The sequence below is a fragment of the Dama dama genome, chromosome 23 (genome assembly GCF_033118175.1).
Source record: "Dama dama isolate Ldn47 chromosome 23, ASM3311817v1, whole genome shotgun sequence".
Classification (NCBI taxonomy): Eukaryota; Metazoa; Chordata; class Mammalia; order Artiodactyla; family Cervidae; genus Dama; species Dama dama.
This window is the reverse complement of record NC_083703.1, coordinates 65068589-65090842: the sequence shown is the minus strand read 5'-3', so window position 1 is coordinate 65090842 and position 22254 is coordinate 65068589. Positions and strand designations below refer to the sequence as shown.

Genomic DNA, 22254 nt, shown 5'->3' with positions numbered 1-22254 from the left:
AAATGTAAAAGTACCAGTTTTTTAATCGGTCCCGGGCTTCCAACTGGGCTCCCACTTCAAAGCTGATTCCTCGTCTGTTAGGTGGATGCTTTGTCATTTTCAGTCATCAACGGGGCTGCTTTTATTCTCCTGAAAAAGCCAATTAAATATTTATGAAACTTAGGCAAAGTCTGCCCAGAGTGGAGTATCACTCACTACACATAAAAGACAAACAGGCATTATTCAAAACACAAAGCTCCAGGAAACGGCGTCAGCGCCCTGCTTTACTCCTGCCCTCATCCTAGCACAGGTGTGCCCTCCACTGGTTCCTCCTCCTCTAACACAGAGCATCTTGTATCTCTGGAACTGGAAGAGTGCCAAGTTGCTCCAGTCATCTCCAACTCTTGTCGACCCCAGGGACTGTAGCCCCCAGGCTTCTCTGTCCTTGGGATTATACAGGCAAGAATAGTGAAGTAGGTTGCCGTGCCCTCCTCCAGGGATCTTCCTGACCCAGGGATGGAACCTGTGTCTCTTATGTCTTCTGCATTGGCAGGCAGGTTCTTTACCTCTAGCGCCACCTGAGAAGCCCCCAACACCACTTACCAAAGATTCACCTGTAAGGGGGACTCCTCAGAACACCAAAGAAAAAGTCACTCAGAAGTAAATTTAATCATTTGCTGAAGACAAATGATAACAAACATCTGCTGAGAGACTTTAGAAAAACAGTCCTCAAGACCAAAGAGACACAATTCCTGGCCTCCTGAAGCCTCCAGTCTACTGGGGAAAAAAATAATGTAGCCAGTAAAACAGACAAATGACTTAACTGCAAACTGCAACTGCTATGATTTTTAAGTGCTACAAAGGAAGGAAACAAAAGCTGAACTCCGATTTTCTGGTCCTTTACTTTTGGAAGGCTGGACAAGAAATGTCTATTTATTCATTTTGTTCTATCCGTATTTTCTGCTGCTTCTTGAGTAAATTCTGACAAAGTGGGATTGGTGATCATTATCCATATGAGTAAAATTGACCTTTATGGGCTAGTGGTGGTTTTGCTGGAGATGTAGCCACTCTGAGCTCCGAGCTCTTGGGGCACTTGAGCAGGCCACCTCCATATAGCAAGGCCAACTCCCAGTAAATTCTCTCCCACTGAACTTTGGATCCCAAGCAATGCCAGAGCACTGTCAGGGCAATATCTGCCTCATATTACAAGGGCAATCTTTGCAATAGATGAACGAGGAATAATCACAGAAGTGGGTCCTCATATCTAATGTGTAGATACCATCACATTTTTCTTGCAATATATTACATGAAAAAGGAGGATGTAAAATTATATCCCTCTGAACTCACAGTAAAACTCATGTGCATTTTAAAAAAAAAAAGACTGGGAAAAAAAAACAGTTTGTAAGTGATCTCTCCCTCTTAAAGTTTCCTAAATTTACTATTTTTCACACTGGAAATTTCCCATGAGGAAAAAAAAATGTACACGATGAGCTATCCATTATATTAAACAACTCATTTCAAGGGGCTGATACTGGAGAACACATAAAGCAAATACCAGACTAAGACAGGAACAGGTGACAGTTTCAACTGAAAGGCTATGTCAAACAAGAGTATTTGGATGATATGGACCCTAGGAAAGGGCAAGTCAGAGGTCTGACTGGCTATACTTTACACTCTCCAGGAAAATGAGATATCAAACCTAATATAAGTAAACAGTCTTCGTTTTGACTTGCCTGAAAAAGCACCTCAAATTATCTTTTTGACTTCGTGTATACCAAGTAATATTCAGATTAATAGTTTTGCCTCTCAGATTATATGAAAAGACGATGGTACACAAGAAAAAAGAGTGGCACTGAAAACTCACCAGAGCAGCTAGTATTTATTAGACTTCATGCAGGGAGACAGTTCCCTTTTAGAGATGGCATTAATGTAATAGGATTAAATGCTTGGCCTTTAGCGGAATAAATTTGGGTGAATTACTTAACCCCTCAGAATTTGTTTTCTCTCCCTAAAATGGGGATGGTGATACCAGGTACCTATCTCCAGGCAGTGGATGTGAAGACTAAATGAGATAATCCATTTAAGGAATGGTATAAGGACTATATAGTTAGCAGCTAATTATAATCCTATTATCACATAAGAAGAAATTTGGTTTAAAGTAATTGGGCTAAGGTTCTGGTGCTAAGTGACCAGCCCCAGAACAAAAGCCCAGGTCTGCTTGATTTCTGAATTAATTCTTTTACCACACAGCTTCCCTAAGGAGGCCTTCCATTAAAATACAGGAGTGTGGGAACAAGGCAGTGAATGAAAATGAGCAAATTATTCTTAATGACTCAAGAAAACCAATTCCTCTTGAGGCAGAATTGTTGAAGGTCTTCCTTATCATGAACTGAAACAGGTTTCATTGTAACTCTGACCCATTTATTTGAAGCTCCACTCTGATACCAGTCAGAACAAGACTAAGGACTAATCTGACTTTTATGTCCCATGCCCAAATCCCTCTACTCCTCTAGGATGGCACAGTTTGTTTTTAAATTTCACATTAATTTATTCAACAAATCATTAGTGAGCACTGTCAGAAAGGCACTGTGCTGGAAATCAGGAATCAGAAATCCAACTCAGTCCCAGCCCCTGTCCGCCCAGGAAGACAAACACAAACACTGAAAAGAGATGAAGGGGCTCTAACAAAGGGCAAAGGGAGGGACAACTGTCTGAAAGTCTCAATTTAATTTGACAACATCTACTAAAGAATAAAAAATAGTTCAAGACAGAAGTAGGAATTAAGATTACATAAGTTTTTACTTCTTACATTTAAACACATTTTTCTCAAGCTGCAAGAGGGCTAAGATTCTGTAGCTTTTAACTTATGCATTCTTCAGGGCCTTAGATTTTTTCTTCCAAAAAGTTCTAGTTCCAGAATAGGAAGAGGAAATATGTTCAATAAAGACACCCAGGAAAACTATGAGAAAAAAAAATCTGATGCAACCTGTACTCATATATGATTCCATTTTAAAGACCCTGGCAGGACTTCAAACTACTCCTTTACATTCAAAATTCCCTACAGGGACTTCCCTGGTGGCCCAGCAGTTAGGGGTCATGGGTTCAATCCCTGGGGGGAACTAAGTTGCCATGCAGCAAGGTCAAAAAAATTTTTAATTAAAAATAAAATAAAAAAAACAAATTACCCTACAATGTGTGCTCACTGCTCCACAGGAGACAAGAGAGCCTAGTTTATTTCCTTAAATACAGTATTTGCAGTCAATGGCCCTGTACCAATGATAATGAATCCTTTAAATGTATACTGTGTAACACAGTTTAAAGGGCACTTTCACAAACAACAAACTTGGAGAAAATAACTTCAACACATATGACCAAAGGGCTAACTTACTTTATTAACAAGGAGTGCATATAAACCAAGAACAAAAGAGCCAAACAACTCACTTAAAAATGAGCAAAATGAAAAAAAAAAAAAAAAAAAAAGCAAAATGTGAGAACTGGCAGATTCCCAGGTAGGGAAGGGAGAGGCTTGTGGGGAAGACGGGCAGGAATAATACAAAGATCTAATAAGCATATGACTATATTATCCTTATTCATGTAACATCATCCTAAACTAAAGGAAATCCAAATCAAAGTAACAACTTTTCACTTTTCAGGCTAATAATTTCAAGATAAAATACCCAGTGCTTTCGGGGATGAGGGAAAAATGATACTTATACTCTGTTGGTAGAAGCATAAATTGGAAAATCCTATCTAGAGGCAACTTGGCAGTATCTACAAATATGCAAATCCCCACAACCCAACAGACCCATATCCAGTGACACCCTACGGATACATCCCCCAAAGTCTGCCAAATTACCTGTGAGGATGAACAATAAATTTCTGCAATTAAAATGCCCATCAAAAGAGGCCCACTTAAATGAATTATGGCCATCTATACAACAGAATACATGGAACAACAGACTGGTTCCAAATTGGAAAAGGAGTATGTCAAGGCTGTATATTGTCACCCTGCTTATTCAACTTATATGCAGAGTACATCATGAGAAACGCTGGGCTGGAAGAAGCACAAGTTGGAATCAAGATTGCTGGGAGAAATATCAATAACCTCAGATATGCAAATGACACCACCCTTATGGCAGAAAGAGAAGAGGAACTAAAAAGTCTCTTGATGAAAGAGGAGAGTGAAAAAGTTGGCTTAAAGTTCAGCATTCAGAAAACTAAGATCATGGCATCTGGTCCCATCACTTCATGACAAATAGATGGGGAAACAGTGGAAACATTGTCAGACTTTATTTTGGGGGGCTTCAAAATCACTGCAGACGGTGATTGCAGCCATGAAATTAAAACACACTTATTCCTTGGAAGGAAAGTGATGACCAACCTAGATAGCATATTAAAAAGCAGAGACATTACTTTGCCAAAAAAGGTCCGTCTAGTCAAGGCTATGGTTTTTCCAGTAGTCACGTATGGATGTGAGTGTTGGACTGTGAAGAAAGCTAAGTGCCAAAGAATTGATGCTTTTGAACCATGGTGTTGGAGAAGACTCTTAAGAGTCCCTTGGACTGCAAGGAGATCCAACCAGTCCATCTTAAAGGTCAGTCCCGGGTGTTCACTGGAAGGACTGATGCTGAAGCTGAAACTTCAATACTTTGGCTACCTTATGCGAAGAGATGACTCATTGGAAAAGACCCTGACGCTGGGAAGGATTAGGGGCAGGAGGAGAAGGGGACAACAGATGATGAGATGGCTGGATGGCATCACCGACTCAATGGACATGAGTTTGATTAAACTCCAGGAGTTGGGCATGGACAGGGAGGCCTGGCGTGCTGCAGTTCATGGAGACGCAGAGTCGGACACGACTGAGCAACCGAACTGAACTGAACTAATACAACAGAATGTGGTACAGCTATTAAAAGGTAAAATGGTAAGCTGTAGATGCTGATATGGAGCCATCTGCAAGATACACTGTCAAGTAAAAAAAGCATGGTGTAGAGGCAGGTATACAGTATTACCTCTTTAATACAAATAAACATATATACAGACAGATCTATTATATGCATACTCTATGCATGTTTCTTCCCTCTAAGAAGGAACAAAATAACTGTTCAGTAGTTCCCTTAATGAAAGGAATAGAGCAAGAAAATTTAACTTCATTTTTTAATTTTATTGTTTGAATTTTCTAACCTTAAGAATATCTACTACTGCGGGTAAGAATTCCTTAGAAGAAATGGAGTAGCCCTCAAAGTCAACAAAAGAGTCCAAAATATAGTATTTGGGTGCAGTCTCAAAAATGACAGAATGATCTCTGTTCATTTCCAAGGCAAACCATTCAATATCACAGTAATCCAAATCTATGCCCCAACTACTAATGCCAAAGAAGCTGAACAGTTCTATGAAGACGTACAAGACCTTCTACAACTAACACCAATAAAGATGTGATTTTCATCATAGGGGATTGGAATGCAAAAGTAGGAAGTCAAAAGATACCTGGAGTAACAGGCAAGTTTGGCCTTGGAGTACAGAATGAAGGAGGGCAAAGGCTAACAGAATTTCACCAAGAGAACGCACAGGTCACAGCAGACACCCTCTTCCAACAACACAGGAGAAGATTCCACACATGGACATCACCAGATGGGCAATACAGAAATCAAACTGATTATATTCTTTGCAGCCAAAGATGGAGAAACTCTATAAAGTCAGCAAAAACAGGACCAGGAGCTGACTGTGGCTCAGATCAGGAACTCCTTTCTGCAAAATTCAGAATTAAATTGAAGAAAGTAGGGAAAACCACTAAACCATTCAGGTATGACCTAAATCAAATTGCTTATGACTATACAGTGGAAGTGACAAATAGATTCAAGGGATTAGATCTGATAGACAGAGTGCCTGAAGAACTATAGACAGAGGTTCGTGACATTGTACAGGAGGCAGTGATCAAGACCATCCCCAAGAAAAAGAAGTGCAAAAAGGCAAAATGGTTGTCTGAGGAGGCTTTACAAATAGCTGAGAAAAGAAGAGAAGTGAAAGGCAAAGGAGAAAAGGAACGATATAACCATCTGAATGCAGAGTTCCAAAGAATAGCAAGGAGAGATAAGAAAGCCTCGCTTAGCGATCAATGCAAAGAAATAGAGGAAAACAATAGGATGGGAAAGATTAGAGACCTCTTTAAGAAGATTAGAGATACCAAGGGAACATTTCATGCAAACATGGGCACAATAAAGGACAGAAACGGTATGGACCTAACGGAAGCGGAAGATATTAAGATGAGGTGACAAGAATACATGGAAGAACTATACAAATAAGACCTTAATGATCCAAATAACCACAATGGTGTGATCACTCACCTAGAGCCAGACATCCTGGAGTCCAAAGTCAGGTGGGCCTTAGGAAGCATCACTACGAACAAAGCTAATAGAAGTGATGGAATTCCAGTTGAGCTATTTCAAATTCTAAAAGATGATACTGTAGAAGTGCTGCATTCAATATGCCAGCAAATTTGGAAAACAGCAGTGGCCACAGGACTAGAAAAGGTCAATTTCATTCCAATCCCAAAGAAAGGCAATGCCAAAGAATGTTCAAACTACTGCACAATTGCATTCATCTCACACACTAGCAAAGTAATGCTCAAAATTCTCCAAGCTGGGCTTCAACAGTATGTGAACCAAGAACTTCCAGATGTTCAAGCTAGATTTATAGAAAAGGCAGAGGAAACATCAAATTGCCAACATCCGCTGGAAAACAGAAAAAGTAAGAGAGTTCCAGAAAAACATCTACTTCTGCTTTATTGACTACACCAAAGCCTTTGACTGTGTAGATCACAACAAACTGTGGAAAATTCAAGAGGAAGGAATACCAGACCACATTACTTGCCTCCTGAGAAATCTGTATGCAGGTCAAGAAGCAACAGTTAGAACTGGATATGGAACAACAGACTGGTTCCAAATTGGGAAAGGAGTACCTCAAGGCTGTCTACTGTCACCCTTTTATTTAACTTATATGCAGAGTACATCATGCAAAATGCCAGGCTGGATGAAGCACAAGCTAGAATCAAGATTGCCAGGAGAAATATCAATAACCTCAGATATGGAGATGACACCCTTATGGCAGAAAGTGAAGAGGAACTAAAGAGCATCTTGATGAAAGTGAAAAAGGAAAGTGAAAAAGTTGGCTTAAAGCTCAACATTCAGAAAACTAAGATCATGGCATCTGGTCCCATCACTTCATGCCAAATAGATGGGGGAACAATGGAAACAGTGAGAGACTTTATTTTCTTGGGCTCCAAAATCACTGCAGGTGGTGACGGCAGCCATGAAATTAAAAGACACTTGCAAAAATAAAAAAATAAAAGACACTTGCTCCTTGGAAGAAAAGCTATGATAAACCTAGACAGCATATTAAAAGGAAGAGACATTACTTTGCCAACAAAGGTCCGTCTAGTCAAAGCTATGGTTTTCCAGGAGTCATGTATGGATGTGAGAGTTGGACCATAAAGAAAGCTGAGCGCTAAAGAATTGATGCTTTTGAACTGTGAAGTTGGAGAAGACTCTTGAGAGTCCCTTGAACTGCAAGGAGATCAAACCAGTCCATCCTAAAGGAAATCAGTCCTGAATATTCATTAGAAGGACTGATGCGGAAGCTGAAGCTCCAATACTTTGGCCACCTGATGTGAAGAAGATTCACTGGAAAAGACCCTGATGCTGGGAAAGATTGAAGGCGGGAGGTGAAGGGGATGACAGAAGATGAGATTGTTGGGTGGCATCACTGACTCAATGGACATGAGTTTGAACAGGCTCCGGGAGCTGGTGATGGACAGGGAAGCCTCATGTGCTGCAGTCCATGTGGTCGCAAAGAGTCGGACACGACTGAGCCACTGAACTGAACTGAAGAATGTACTTCTTGGGCTTCCCTGATGGTTCAGTAGTGAAGAATCCGCCTGCCAATGCAGGAAACATGAGTTTGATTCCTGGTCCAGGAAGATCCTACATGCCTCGGAGCAACCTAGCCTGTGCACAACTACTGAGCTGTGCTCTAGAGTCCTGGAATGGCACCTACTGAACCCCATGCACCCTGGAGCTCATGCTCCGCAACAAGAGAAACCACTGCAACCAGAGAAACCTGCACACTGCAACCAGACACGAGCCCCAACTCACAACCAGAGAAAAGTCCTTGCAGCAACGAAGACCCAGCACAGCCAAAAATTAATTAATTAATTAATTTAATTATTTTTTAAAAAAGAAAGAATGTGTATCTTAGGACTTCCCTGGGGGCCCAGTGGTTAAGACTCTGCTCTTCCACAGCACGGGGAAACGGGTTAGATCCCTGGTCAGGGAATTAAGCTCCTGTATGCCATGCGGTATGGGGGGAAAATAAAAAAGATGTGCAAAGCCCCTGTATGTCTAGCACAAAGTAGGTGTTCAAAAAACAGCAGAATTTTCTGAATTCATAATGTATTTATAGTTAATGTACTGACATGGACTCTGGATTTTATCTTGGGAGAGGTTTAAGAGTACTGTAGCCATGGTAACTGGAGGCCCTGCCCTCAGCAACCCTAAAGTGCTGGGGAGAAGAGACTTAGGACTCAAAATAACAAAGAATTTGTGATAGGTGGTCAGGGAACAAGACCTTTCAACGAGTTGGCTCTCATCAGGGTTAAGAGAAAATAAACTCTGAAAAGATTGGCAACCTCCAGAAACTACAGAATGGGCTTTACAATAACCTTAGAGTGCTTACACTAGGCTTGCAATTCAATCTCCATTAAAGGATAATGGTGCCTTTTAAAGTTAATGTATACCTCACACCAGCCGAAATGGCTATCATCAAAAAATCCACAAACAGTAAACGCTGGAGAGGGTGTAGAGAGAAAGGAATCCTCCTACACTGTTTGTGGGAATGTAAACTAGTACAGCCACTAGGGAGAACAGTATGGAGATTCCTTAAAAAACTAAAAACAGACCTACCATATGACCCTGCAATCCCACTCTTGGGCATACATCCAGAGAAAAGCATGGTCTGAAGACACATGCACCCCAATATTCAGTGGGGCACTGTTTACAATGGCCAGGACATGGAAGCAATCTAAATGTCCATCGACAAAGGAATGGATAAAGAAGATGTGGTACATATAATATTATTCAGTCATTAAAAAAAAAAAAGAAATAACGCCATTTGCAGCAACATGGGTGGGCCTACAGATTGTCATACTAAGTCAGACAAAGAAGGAGAACTATCCTATGACATCCCTTATATGTGCAATCTAAAAATAAATGACACAAATGAGCTTCTTTATAAAACAGAAACAGATTCACAGGCTTAGAGAAAGAACTTATGGCTGCTGGGGTGAGGGATGGGGGGAAGGGATAGTTAAGGAGTTTGGGATCAACATATACCCACTGCTGTATTTAAAATGGATAAACAAGGTCCTACTGTATATAGCACAGGGAACTTGGCTCATGTTATGTGGCAGCCTGGATGGGAGAAGAGTTTGAGGGAGAATGGATACATATATATGTATGGCTGAGGTTCCTGCTCCCTGCTGCCAACTACCTGAAACTATCACAACATTGTTAACCTGCTATACTCCAATACAAAATAAAAAGGTTAAAAATATAAAAAAAAAAAAAAAAAAGAAAAAAATAAACTTAATGTTAACCCCCTTTCAAACTGAAGGACACTTCAAGCCAAAGACCAGCTTAAATCTTTATGCCCCCTTCACTCAGTTTTTACTGAGAGCCGGCTCTGTGCCAGGGCCCCCAAGATGGACGGCAGGAGGACAGGACACCCCGGGCCCTGTTCTCTAGCAGGGAATGCAGAAACACGATAACACATATGCAAATAAGATCATTTCTGGGAGAGTAAGTTCTGTAGTGGAAAACCCAATGAAACAGCGTGAGCCAGTTAACGTGGCAGGATCCTTTAGAAGAGGCTGTTAGACAGAACTCTGAGGAGCTGAGGTCTGAGCAGAGATCTAAATGACAAGGAGACTACTATGTGAAGATCTAGGCGGAAAAGAATTCTAGGCAGAGGGGAAGTCCTAGAGGCAAGGTGTCTCAGCAGGAATGAGCTCCCCTCCCAGTCCCCCACAGCCCTGAGCCTGGGAGGTGGAAACCCTGGCTGCAACCCAGCAGCCCTGACTACAGTTCCAGAAGAGCATAGTATCAGCAGGTCCAGGGACACCTACAACTCACAGGAGGAAGCTTCCGAGGGAACTTTTCCAAAGTTCCGTCTTGGGGGAAGGCCAGGCAGTACTTAGTGATGGGAGCAGACAGGTTTCAGACTCAGATTCCGACCAATCCTGGCTCCACTTGTTGCCTGCTAAGTGAAGATGAGAAAAATCACTGAGCCTCCCTGTTTGCCCTTCTATAAAAGGGGACTAATAACCCCTACCTCCTGGGGTTGTGAGGCTAAGCAAGCTAATGGATGTCAAGTGCTCAGGACAGTACACACCAAATACTCAATATTGGTGATAAAATGGCTGCATGATAGTAGTAGCACCAGCAAAAAGGACATCAAACACAAAGGATTACAGTCACTGTTATTATGCAACTTTAACAAATAGTATTCAATATAACAAACATAAAAGAGCACATCTAGGGATTTCCCTGGTGGTCCAGGGGTTAAGAATCCACCTGCCAATGCAGGGGACATGGATTCGATCCCTGGTCTGGGAACTAAGATCCCACATGCAACTAAGCCCTTGCGTCACAACTACTGCCCTCAAGGTCTAGAGCCCAGGCTCCACAACAAGAGAAACCACTGCAACCAGAAGCCCATGTACCATAACTAGAGAGTAGCCCCCACTTGCTGCAACTAAAGAAAGCCCATGAGCAGCAACAAAGACCCAGCACAGTCAAAAATAAATTTAAAAAAAAATTTTTTTTTTAAAGAGCACATCGATAGTCCTAGAGAACTGACAAGTTGTTTCAAGTAGGGGCAAAGGCCCCTCCATCACTAATTTCTCCTCAATGGCATAGAAAGAAGACTGAGTCTAAAGCCAATCATTACCACTCCCTCAAGCTTACCCAAGTTACACTGAAAGAATTGGATTAGCCTCTTTTACTTGAGAGGGTAGAGAAGGAAACAAGGGAAGAGGGGAGGAAAGGAAGGAGGAAGAAAAGAAGTAGGCAAAAAAAAAAAAAAATTCCCTTACTCTCTTCCCAGATACTTGAAATGCTTTCTCTAGAAGTCAGTCTTTTTCTACCACAATTAAAATTCAGACAGACAACAAACACAGGTTGAGCTTACATCTTCTGAGTTACTGAGAATGAACTGGTTAAATGAGGGGCTCTTCCCAGAAACAGTGGAAAGGAGTCCAGGCTTAACTCCAGAATATATTTGCTGAATGCCTGACCTTTGGCACATTACTCAACCTCACTGAGCTAATCATCTTACCCTCACAAGTTCCTTCTCCTTTTCTCCACATCACAGTTTGAGGTCCCAAGACTGGCCAATGTGCCAAGCCAAGAACATGGGCATTGCCTTCACATCTCATTCTCAGTCACCATTTTGTCACACCTACTTCTAGGTTTCTCCCACTATCCAGTGGCTGCCCAGTTCAGGGCCCCATCAGTTCTAATCCAACTACTGCAACAACTCTCCGGCTTCCCAGGTGGCACTAGTGGTAAAGAACCTGTCTGCCAAAGCAGAGAAGTGAGTTCCAATCCCTGGGTCAGAAAGATCCCCTGGAGGAGGCCATGGCAACCCACCCCAGTATTCTTGCTTGGGACATCCCATGGACAGAGGAGCCTGGCAGGCTACAGTCCATAGGGTCACAGAGTCTCACACGACTGAAGCAACTTAGCACACACAACAAACGCAACAACTCTCAGTAGAGCTCAAAACCTCCAGCCACATGCTCCCCGGATCCAAATCAATACTGTCTTATAAGCTGACTTCTGAGTGGTTATTTTATGATAGACACTATTCTAAGTGCTTTATACATACATCATCTCATTTAGTGTCTACCTTATAGGTTTGTGATGAGAATTATTATTATTGTCATTTTAGAGATGAAAAAACTAAGGTTCAGAAAGTAAGCTGCCCAAATGACAAAGCTACCAAGTACTGGGGCAAGGAACTGAATGAATCCAGGTAATCTGACTAGTCAACTAACGGGGGCTACTCTTCATCAGTGCTACTACACTAATATTTCTAAAGTAGAAATCTGATCATAAGACACCTCTGTTTAAAACTTCAGGTTATATGTCAATTACATCTCAAAAAAAAAAAAAAAACCTTAGTAGTTCCCCTAGAGAACAGAGTTCAAACTACTCTGTGTAGCATCGAGGCCTCCAGTGAGTTAGCAACTATGACCAAGTCAAACCAGCGGCTGTTAAAGATGGGAACTTAAAAGGAGTGGAGCAGACAATCAGCAGAGGGCCAACGGCACATGGTGGTTAGGAGCCAGAATTCTAAAGGGACTACCTGGATTTGACTACCATGTTCCAGATAACCTTGCACAAGTCATTTCCTCTCTGAGCCTCAGGCTACTCATCTGTTAAATGGGGATAGTACCAGTACTTACTTCATACCTTCCTATAGGTGCTGTGAAGATAAAAATTACTTAACACAGGGATTTCCCTGGTAGTCCAGTGGTTAAGAAACCCTGCTTCGAGGGCAGGGGACACAGATTCGATCCCTAGTCAGGGAACTAAGATTCAACAGGCCACATGATGCAGCCAAAAAAAAAGCAAAAATTACTTATCAAAGAGCCTGGCACATGACAACCTCTCAAGATTATTACTGCTTATGCCTCCCACACACCCAGACTCCCTGCAATGCTGCTTCCTCTCTGCCTGGTCCTTCAGATGGGGCTCAGCCATCAGCACCTCCCCAAAGGGCTGCTGGGCCAGGGCCCACCCCATTATTCACTGGTGGCAGCCTTGCCTGCTGCGTGGATCACAACCCAGCATTCTACACTGAAACTGCCTGTGTCTGAGCCAATCTCTCCTCAGGCATTTAACTCCTCACAAGCACCCCCAGAGTCTAACAAGCAGCACCCTTACTTGGCAGTCAGATGCTCCTTTAATGAGATAACCTTAGTTTCCTCGTTGACAGAGAGAAAAGAAAGAGATCAGTATCACCCATCTTAGGAATTCAAGGAGACAATTCCATGGAGACTCTTTGAAAAGTGCTCTCCACAGGTAAATGTAGGAACTGGTATTACTCCACAGCGGTAAGGCAGAGCACAGGGAACCAGGCACCTGAAGACAGACCAGAATTTCACCGCTGCAGCCTAAGAAAAGCTGTACTCTGTTTTCAGCCGCTGGGAGGGCTCTATAAATGGTGTCATGCAGCTCTGGAGTGGGTTTGTGTGGGCTCTTTTTAGGGAAGGGAATCTTTTTTAAAACATACCTGACTAAACTGTTCTTACAGAATTCCTTAATTGAGGTATCACTACATTACAAAGGAAAACAATTTGCAGATGGAGTCATTACCCCATGGGACCTCCAAAGACATTTCCCTAAATTACAACCAACTCACTGTGCACGGGGTTTTAAAGATAAATAAAAATTATTTAATAGTCAATTAATTACCTTACTCTTTAAGTATTATCATTCCTGGTCTTTATTATTAATACCAGGAGATGGCTAATTTTAATAAGTTTTTTTCATTTTTTTTCTTTTTTTTTTTTTTCATAAATGTCAGTAGTGGAACGACCCACCCTTTTTACTAGCAAAGGGTAAACAGAAAGCTACTGTATTTCTCTAGGACATTTACAAAGAGTTATCTTCACCTTCAGAAGAAACTGAATAGAAGTAAATGTCCACTTTACTGTGTTTTTATCACATGCTAATCCATGAAAAATACTTTATTCCCAACAATGCAGAAAAGTTGGCAGTACTATCCTATTTTTCAGAGGAGGGAAAACAGACTTAGAGCAAGTAACTTGCTCTTGGTCACCTGGCTAGGAGGAAGAGTTGGGATTTTAAAAGCAGGACCTACTCCAAAACCCACTGTATTTATACTGCATTTAAAAATAAGGCCTTGGAATAAAGAAGATGTGGTACATATATACAATGGAATACTATTCAGCCATAAAAAAGAATGAAATAATGCAGTGTGCAGCAACATGAATGCAACTAGACATTATCATACTAAGTGAAGTAAGTCAGAAAGAGAAAGACAAATACTATGTGACATCATTTATATGTGGAATCTAATATCTGACACATGCATGCATGCTCAGTCGCTTCAGTCATGTCCAACTCTTTGCAACCCCATGGACTGCAGCCCACCAGGCTCCTCTGTCCATGGGACTCTCCAGGCAAGAATACCGGAGTGGGCTGCCATGTCCTCATCAATATATGACACAAATGAACTTATTTACAAAACAGAAACAGACTCACAGACATAGAGAACAGACGTGGTTGCCAAGGGGATGGGCAGTGGAGGAGGGAAGGACTGGGAATTTGGAATTAGCAGATATAAACTATCATACATAAGATGGATGAACAGCAAGGTCCTACTATATGCAATCTCCTGGGATAAACCATAATGGAAAAGAATATTTAAAAAAAAAAAAATGTATGTATGTATATAAGCAAGTCACTTTGCTGTACAAGAAAGACTGGCACATTGTAAATCAACTATACTTCAATTTTTAAAAACTAAACTAAAATTTTTTTTAAAAGGGGCTCTGAGGGAACTCCCTAGTGGTCCAGTGGTTAGGACTTTGCACTTTCATTCCTGGGGGCCCAGGTTAGATCTCTGGTGGGAACTAAGATGCTGCAAATATCGTGGCCAAAAAAAAAAAATATTAAGGCCTTTGAACAACAAGGTCCTACAGTATAGCACAGAGAACTATATTCAGTATGACATATTCAGTATACTCCTATGATAAGCCATAATGGAAAAGAATATTCTTAAAAGGACCTATATTTGTATAAATGAATCACTTTGCTGTATAGTAGAAATTAATATAATATAAGTCAACTACACTTCAATTTAAAATATATACATGTGGGGCTTCTCTGGTGGCTCAGGGGTAAAGAATGTGCCTGACAATGCAAGACACTCAAGTTCGATCCCTTACCCAGGAAGATCCCATATGCCAGAGAAACTTAGCTGGATTTTTCCACAGCTAAACAAGACTCACCTGTGACCTGAACATTACACATCTAGCACTTAGAAAACAACTTTGAAAAAGTGTCCTGACAACCTATCACACAATTATACACAGCAGCTCTACTTGTAACAGCTAAAAAAAAATAATAAAATAAAATATATACATGTTTTATAAAGGCCTTCGAGAAACCTGAACACTAATGATATTAAGGAATTACTGTTAAATTACTTTGTGTGAAAATAAGAAACAAATTTTAAGTGTTCTCTCTTACAGAGAGTACTAATGTAGTTACAGATGAAATATCAAGAAACAAGATCAATGAGGGGATTTTACAAACATTTTATAAAAGGAATGAAACAAACAAAAAAAGGAATGAGACAAATTAGTGGTAACATATACTCAACTCTTCACAGCTCACCAAGTTTTAATAACCTTATAAATTAGATTTTCTTATTCCCATTTTACAGATTAGGAAATGGAGAGAGGGCAACATTTACCGATATTTCTAACAATAGATGTGAGGCTAGTATGATACTTGAGAGAGAAAACAGGTCCAGATAGGTCAGTAACTTGCCATGCTGGAAGTCTGTCTCCAATGTCTGTGCCACAGGCAAAGTCCCAGGAGGTTTGAGCCCCACACCCACATGACATGGAACCCCAAGCGAGTGGCAGGTACCTCCAAATTCGGGTTCTCTGCCACCACATACCGTGCAGCCTGGACATGAAAGGGGGCATCTTTAACTATCATGCCTTTCTGAATTGCAGATGCATGAATATCATACAGGGCAGAGCATGATCGACTTCCTACCCAACAAAGCACTCTGGACAGCATTCACCACTCCATGAGACCAAGGGGCTATCAAGCAGCCCAAACCAGCCATACTCCGGAGAGTCCCAAGAAGGGGAGAAAAGCAGCCTCAGCTGAGAGAGTTGAGCTTCTACAATTGAGGGAAGTTTCCACGGGCAGGAACGGAATCCGAGATGAGGTGGCACAGCCACATCTTCTCTCAGCAGTGCCTCAGTCCTGCGTTTTAGGCTGCCACCTGTTTGCTGCTGTGACCAATGTGACTTATTCAAGCCCGGAGGGAGAAAGGTAAGGCGGCTGCTGAGAGGAGGATGTATGAGCACCAAACTTGAAGGCAAAGCAACCTGGGTCATTAGCCAAGTGACCTTGGACAAATAAATTACTTAATCTCAGTTTTCTTATCTACTAGGTGAGAATAATAGATAAACTGTAAATGTTCAATAAGATCTAACAGAGTGCTCCAAAAACTGCTAACTAAAATGCCCACATTCGCAGGCAAGAGTTCCATAACCTAGAAATCCCAGCACCTGTAGAAGCAAGGTAGATATGTCAATCCACCTAGCCACCCACATTTTCCACACAAATAAGAGACCTCATGAAAATCAGGTCTCTACTAGGACAAAGAGAACCAAAGACTCATCTAAGATGCCTGGGAGTCAGTCTTTAAAATCCTAGAATTATGTTGCTGACAAGGGATAAGCTCTTATCAAATATGTTAGTGTTAGTCACTCAGTTGAGTCTTGACTGTTTGCAAGCCCATGGACTGTAGCCAGCCAGGCTCCTCTGTCCATGGAATTCTCCAGGCAAGAGTACTGGAGTGGGTAGCCATTCCCTTCTCCAGAGGATCTTCCCAACCCAGAGACTGAACCCAGGTCTCCTGCATTGCAGGCAGATTCTTTACCGTCTGAGCCACCAGGGAAGCGCCAGTTTAAAACCCTTCCCCAGGCCCCTCCTCTTCCTCCTTCCCCTAAGTCCCCTGATTCAGGCACCACCTCCCTTTCATATTGATACAACTGCCCTGTTTATGTTTGGCGACTCATACTCAGCTCCTAAAATTTTACATGATTTCTACAACCTCATCTCTTCCATTATTTGGCCAAAGAAAACAAAGGACAGCTGGATACCCAACACGAGATCCAGCAAAGCTGTTACAGCATCATTACAAATCAAGGTTTCAATTTTCAACAGGTTACCCCAAGGTTAATCAACAACCTGTAAAGGGCAGTTGCTGAGATGAGCAAGAGAGAAATAAGACTTTCTCCAAGCTTACAACTAACCAAGGAAGCTCTGAGTAAGTACACACTTTGGTTTAAAGAAAAAAAATTTTTTTAAAAAAAGGTCATCAAGAAACAGGTAAACTTTCCCCACACCCCCCAATCAGAGGTTTATATACACCTCTGACCCCCAATCTGGGAGACCTGAAGAGAAGAGGGCTAAAAGTATGACATTCTCTTTCCCCAAACTCCAGTCAAGGGCAAATTACCTGCAACATTTTTAAATTTCGTTCTATCTACTCTGCTAATTCAAAGCAAAAATGAAAGCTGGGGTGAGGAGGAGGGGAAGACATTTTTTAAATACACATCAGATAAGAAAACCTATAAATAAAGTTGTGTGTAAACTACAGACTCCTTCTTTGTGATTCAGGGAAGTAGCTAACACTGAATAGAGAATTCAAGAATTCTTTGGGAAGCTTAAACAGTTTTGAATGAACTAAAGCATGGAAATGGCAGAGAAACTGAGGCAGAAGAATGCTGAAGTTGGGTTTGAGGACAAGCTGGCTGCCTTGGCTAGAAGAGTCAGTGGCAGAAGTGACTCGGACACGGAAATGATTGGCAGCAAGCCCAACAGAGCACGTGAAGGAAATTAGATCTGCTATAACAAGCACCCACAGGCACTGGGTTTCTAACCAAGGTACGGACAAAGGCTCAGAGCACAGTAGACCTTCGAGATAATCAGCCCCTCATTTTACAAATGGGGAGAATGAGGTCCAGTGGCATTAAGTGACTTGCCTGAGGTCTCACAGTGAGTGGAAGTGCTGGGATTAGGGCCAAATCAAGATCAAATTTGTTACTGAAGAGGATCTATGTAACACTCATGTGAGGGAAGGGGCGGGGGGGGGGGGGGGGGGGGGGCGGCAGGGTGTGGAGAGGACAAAAATTCGGGTTTGTCCTGATTAGGGCCCAGAATAGGATTATGGTGAGGAAAGGCCACGACAAGTGATAGCCAGGGAAATAGGTACAGATGATCTGAAAGGAAAAGCCCACTAAGACTGAGAGACAGATGTGGATACAAAAGGAGAGAGCGCATCGGAAGGTCAAAGAGTAATGTCATATTCCCAGCACATTCGCCTTGGTGAAGCTCCCACAGATACCAAAGTGCAGGCACCTGCCTCTGCCAGGCCCATCTCTGGAACCGAGAAAACCAAGGACTGCTTGGTAATTCCAACACCTGTGACCCTGCTGACTTGGGTTATCTCAGACTCATTATCCATGGTAGGATGACAGATGAGGAACCAGAGAGACAAGCTGGCTGGTCACTATATGGGCTATGCAGTATTTACTAGAGTGATTTTATGTCAAGAGTTATGATCAAGGGCTTCTCTGGAGGTCCAGGAGTGAGGACTCAATGCCCTCACTGTCAAGGGTCTGGGTTCAATCCCTGGTCTGGGAACTAAGATCCCACAGGCTATGCTGCACACCAAACCCCCCACCCCCGAAAAAAAAGTTATGTTCACCTTTAAGCAAGAAATAGTTAAGCATTTAAATTTGACAAAATAAATAGGATTCAAACTCCTGGAGAAGTTCTAGCCATGATTTCAAAAGCTAAATGCTAGAACAACTGTAACTGAATATAAACAGTAGTCCTCCAAAGAGGACTGTGGCCTTGTATAAACTTTAAGGGATACACATCTAGATAAAGAAAAATAATGCTCCAGAATAAGGCTAACCACCACCTTCCTACTTTCACAGAGAAATCTTAAACTTTGCGCATAAAACCTAACTACTCAAAGTGTAGTTCAATAATATTAACATCACCCGGGAATTAGAAAAGCAGATACTTGGGCCCCACTCTAAACCCACTAGATTAGAATCAGCATTTTAGCAAGACACTCCCCACCCTAGGTGATTTATTTGCACATTCAAGTTTGAGAAGCACTGGTGCAGAATACTTTAAGGGTGAACTATACATAGCAGTACATAGATAGGGTACCAATCAGGCAAATAAGATACAAAGTACCTCTTCACTTTCTGTACACCATATTTTATTAGGTACTGCTCAGACAGACCTACAGTGTTTCTTAATGAATCTGGTACTTACTAATGATCATATGATATAAATGTGGGATCTATTTCACTTCCTGAAATAACACAGCTCCAGGGTTTTCATGCACATGAAATATAAAAATGCTTAGTTCTTCTGAAAATACAATAATGATTCATTTTATTCAAGTTCCAACACGGAGTTCAGCACACTTCACCACAAGCCCCATTAATTCCTACAGGTTCCTGGGAGTATCATTAAATCCCCCAGCATCACTGAGAAGCAGGTGCTTGGCAAACATCCAATCTTCAAATGAGATTCAGAAGGACGCGGTCCTGAAAATGCAGTATTTTTCTGCCTTGTCCTGCCAGGGTTGCTTCTCAGGCTTATACTCTCTCCCGCCCTGAGGCCTCATACAGCTGCACACTCAAGTACTTCCCCAAAAGGAGAAAGGTCAGAGGTGTCATTATCCCATAAGCACTTGAGATTCCAGCTGTGGAGAAATTAATCTGGTTCGGTTCCGGCTGAGAAGCCCTGAGTAAGATCTGGAAAGACAGAGGGAAATACAAAAGAAAGAGCCTACTGAGAGGCTCTTAGGAGAGGACATTTGCAGATTTTAAGGTGGGGGTTGGGGGCAAGGTTTGGCAGATTAAGTGAGAGGATCACAGGGAGAGATAAAGATCCATCTCCCACCTCTACTCCAGGAATAAAAAGAGTGACCAAGAGATTCCTCCAAAAGACCTCTTTTCTTGATAAAAGGAAGGAAAAGAGCCAATGAGGAAGCTTAGGAGCTGGAAGCAAGACTAAGAATCTCTGGAGGGTTTTTTTGTTTTGTTTTGTTTTCCAATGAAGGGAAATAAAGCAAAGGAGAAAGCAGTATCCTTCTAACCAGAATCTTATAAGCAGCAGACCATCAGGAGGATTAAGAGACCTGTGAATAACCAAAGAAATACAAGGGGGGATTCGTTTTCAGTTTAAATCCAGTGCTGGGGAGTCAGGCAGCCCTGGACTTCAGGCTTCTTCCAGAGTAAGGGGAAGAAATGGGACTATCTTTACAGCCACCAGTAAGCAGAGCAGCGTCCAAAGGAAGAATCGAATGATAAAAATGCCCGGGGATAGAGCAAGCCAAGAGAAAGAGTTCCTGTTAGCAGAAAGATGAAAGATAAAGTAGACATAGGAAAGACAACATGCAGGCACCCCTTTGGGATGGGCGGGGAGATCCTCCCCCAGGGGGAGGGGACTTCAGGAGGTAAGACTATAGGAAGTGAGTACAGAGAAAAGGCCACAGAAGCAGAGAAAGTGCCATGCTCAAGAAAGATACTTATTCATCAGAGGAAGGAAGACGAAAGGTGCACTTACCTGACAGGGAGAGCACCTAAAGGAAAATGGGGCTCCAAAAAGGGAAGCTGAGGAAACAAAATCTCTCCGATGGCTGCAAAGCTCAAGAACCACGGACCACTGTCTGGAAATGAGCAAACTAAGAAAAAAGGTGTGCCCTCCCAGGTTTAACAAACATCAGGACGGAGGCTGCACGCTGAGAACTGTGTAACCAAAAGTAGAGCGTGGGGGGTGGGGACAGGAAACAAACACTTTCAGATATGAAAATCTGGAAATAAGGTGGTCCGATTTGGAGAACTCACAAAAAAGGGTGGAACCACAAGGATAAGAGTGATTGGAAAAAGCTGTGAATTCCCTTGTGTAAATACAAATATCTATCTTAAAATTTCAGGATTTGGACTTCATTTCGGGTAGGCTCTGGACACTGTGCTCTCCCAGATTTTGAAAGGCTGGGAAAAGGAATCGGCCCCTAAATTTAAGACATTCTGGAAAGCATTCTGCGAGATTTCAGGCCTGGAAAAGGGAAGTCTCCCCTGAATTTGTGGGAACATAAGTACCCCCAAAACTGGTCACTGGACCCCAGATTTGAAACTCGCTAAATGGGAAGAACCCTCAGATTTAAAAGGGGACGTTTATTCAGAGTGGAGTCACGTAAAGGGAGTGTCCTCCCAATTTGGGGGTCGTGGGTCAGGGGGTACCATCCTCAGTTGGGGAGGCTTTGGAAATTAAGTTAAAATCCCAGAGATGGAGCTTAAGAAAGAGGGTTGCACCGATCACATTTTCTAAAAACTACAGAGAAAGGGGACACTCCCATAGTCGGGGGCTTGAGAAAGGGGTGTGCTCCCCAGAACAGGATTAAAGAGGCTATAAAAGAAAACGCGTTCCCAAAGCACAAGGCAAGGGCAGGGGTGGTTGGTGGAGCTCTCGGGGGCCACACAAGCTCAGGATCCGACCCTAGTGCTTCCCCCCACCCGCAACACGGCCCGCTCCGCGCCCTGGGCCCGCACCCCGCGGCCCAACCTCCTCAGGCGGCGCTGATTGGCCTCAACCACCGTCACTCCCGCAGGCAACCCTGGGGATTGGGCGCCACTCGCACGCCCGCCACGCTCTCTACAGCGGTCCCCGGGCCTCCCTCCGGGCAGGGCAAGCGGGGCCAGGCGGGGAGCGGGGCCGGGCAGGGGACCGGAGCAGCGGTGGCGTCCGTCACCGTCCCCGCCCGCACGGCGCGCGCGCGCGCGCGGCGCGGGCCCGGCCCGACCCGGCCCCAGCCAGCCGGCTTCGCCTCGCCGCGCCTCGCCGCGAGCTCACCTCACAGCCCCGCTCCGGCTGCGCCGCTCCAGGACCAACCGACAGAAGGACTCTGCGTGCTGCGCACCACGTGACCCCCGGGACGCGCCCAGCGTATCCCCCGCCCCCCACACACACGCACCATCGCCACCACCGGGTGACGCAGCTCCTCAGCTGCCCCGCCCTCGGCCCCTCCCCACCCGATCTCCGTGGCGACGGCTCAGGCGAGCCACGCCCACTGCCCTGACGCGCGGGAACCTGCCTGCGCCCGGATCCGGAGCACGAAGACCCCGCTCACCCATAGCCACTGTGATTACACGAAGCCCGGGACTGGACCCTATTCGTCATCTGTTAGTTATGCCTCCTATATGCGCCTCGAAGCCTCCTACTTCTCTCCATCCTGCTGCCAACACTCCAGTCTAGTCCGCCATCAGATGGTTGTCCTCTCCACCCACTCTTACTCCTTCCAAACCGTTCTTCGTGCTCAGACAGCAAGAGCTTCTCCAAACGCAACTCTGTT

At 43.3% G+C, this 22254-nt stretch overlaps 1 protein-coding gene and 1 non-coding gene across 6 annotated transcripts in view; both read right to left on the bottom strand.

Moving 5' to 3' along the window:
- The window catches only part of PHF20 (PHD finger protein 20), a 138857-nt gene extending 116966 nt beyond the window's left edge, over positions 1-21891 (bottom strand). For 4 of the 5 annotated variants that reach the window (XM_061127176.1, XM_061127178.1, XM_061127180.1 and 1 more), the window contains exons 1-2: positions 21756-21891; positions 15-129 (exon numbers count right to left, since the gene is read on the bottom strand). In XM_061127176.1, the coding sequence (XP_060983159.1) occupies positions 15-97 (83 nt within the window). In that variant the 5' untranslated portion in view covers positions 98-129; positions 21756-21891. Of the gene's footprint in view, positions 1-14; positions 130-10163; positions 10291-21755 lie in introns of those variants that run through there. The other variant, XM_061127177.1, reaches the window with a different exon arrangement.
- On the bottom strand, positions 13615-13744 carry LOC133045342 (small Cajal body-specific RNA 24). Its single transcript, XR_009690215.1, has one exon. It is a non-coding gene; the product is annotated as a small Cajal body-specific RNA 24 (non-coding RNA).
- Positions 21892-22254: the final 363 nt, after the last annotated feature.